The sequence below is a fragment of the Olea europaea genome, unplaced genomic scaffold, assembly GCF_002742605.1.
Source record: "Olea europaea var. sylvestris unplaced genomic scaffold, O_europaea_v1 scaffold32024, whole genome shotgun sequence".
Taxonomy (NCBI): Eukaryota; Viridiplantae; Streptophyta; class Magnoliopsida; order Lamiales; family Oleaceae; genus Olea; species Olea europaea.
Window position 1 is genome coordinate 1 of NW_019250863.1, and position 1293 is coordinate 1293.

Below are 1293 nucleotides of genomic sequence, written 5' to 3' on the forward strand. Positions count from 1 at the left end.
ATATTACACGCAAATCTAAAACTTTTCCTTATTTTTTAACCACACATTTCTCATGATTTGACATGAATAATGCATTTTCTTCCTAAAATGTGGCTCAAACATGGGCTTTAGATAGTCATTGGTCCTCTATAATGACCACTTTTTTTTATTTCAGTCAAACTTTGCAACCCTGGACGAGAAAACTGGAGTAGTTGTTAGCAGGAGGGCTGATAGGCACTTTGAAGAGGAAGGGCCCATTCTCTGTGCAGCATTGGATGGAATGAAGCTGCCATCTTTTCCTGAGTATGAAGTTAGAGTCAGGTACTTACAGTTGCTATATCTTTTGCTTGTTGGCTGATGTATGCAACTGCAGAAACTATTTATGGAGTTTAGGCCTCCAAAACCATTAATTGTTTTGGGAGGGTTAAATTAATTAAATTTTATTTTTTTATATGTTATTGATAGCATACACCGTATTTTTACCATGTTGCTAGTTGCTTTTGTTCTCTGTCTAAGTTAAACTTTTGAATTCTTATATTGCCCTTATAATTTAGTGCACTATATGAATTGTTTTGTTTAGATACGCAACAGAGCATAGATGTGGAGTGGTTGTGAAAGGACCAAAATTAAGTGGAAATATATCAGGAACAGATCCACTGAAGGATAATCGCTTACTTCTTCAAGCTGAAGCCCTTGATGATTCTGATGAAGCAAAGCAAACGGCTGCAGTTGTAAATGAATTGTCAAAAGAGATTTCTCGCATTTTAGTTTCTCATCCATTAAATGCAAAAAGGGCAGCAGAAGGAAAGAACATTGCGAATGTTGTCCTTCTACGAGGCTGTGGTATTCGAATTGAGGTAAATTTTTGTAATGCTTAGTAATTTCTCTCTTTATCTGCAGAATATTCATATAGGCACTCAATTTTCATCTTTATTATGTAATGGAATGTGTATTTCTTTGATACTATGCTGTGGTAAATTAAATTCTTTTGAATTTCTGAATTTTCATGGATTACAGGTTCCTCAATTTGAAAAGATACATGGGCTGCGACCATGCATGGTGGCTCCCACCAAAATTATAGCTGGCTTGGGTTTGTCTCTGGGTATTGATATTCTAGAAGCTCCAGGAGCCACGGGAGACTACAGAACTCTATTAACTTCAAAAGCAACTGCCATAGCCAAGGCACTTTCAGCTCCTCTGCAATCTTGCCCCAGTGTTTTTGTACCTGGGGAGGATGAACACAAACCTGGTCGTGCAGATGGCTATGATTTTGGGTTCCTTCACATCAAGGTGTTGATCTCTGTGTGTGTGTGT

At 37.6% G+C, this 1293-nt stretch overlaps 1 protein-coding gene across 1 annotated transcript; it reads left to right on the top strand.

Moving 5' to 3' along the window:
* Positions 1 to 115: 115 nt before the first annotated feature.
* LOC111385555 (probable 2,3-bisphosphoglycerate-independent phosphoglycerate mutase) lies at positions 116 to 1287 on the top strand (the record flags this gene model as incomplete). The annotated part of the gene is made up of 3 exons (XM_023009957.1): positions 116 to 300; positions 560 to 836; positions 997 to 1287. Coding segments are annotated over 3 exons (753 nt in total), but the record flags the coding sequence as incomplete, so codon positions are not given.
* Positions 1288 to 1293: the final 6 nt, after the last annotated feature.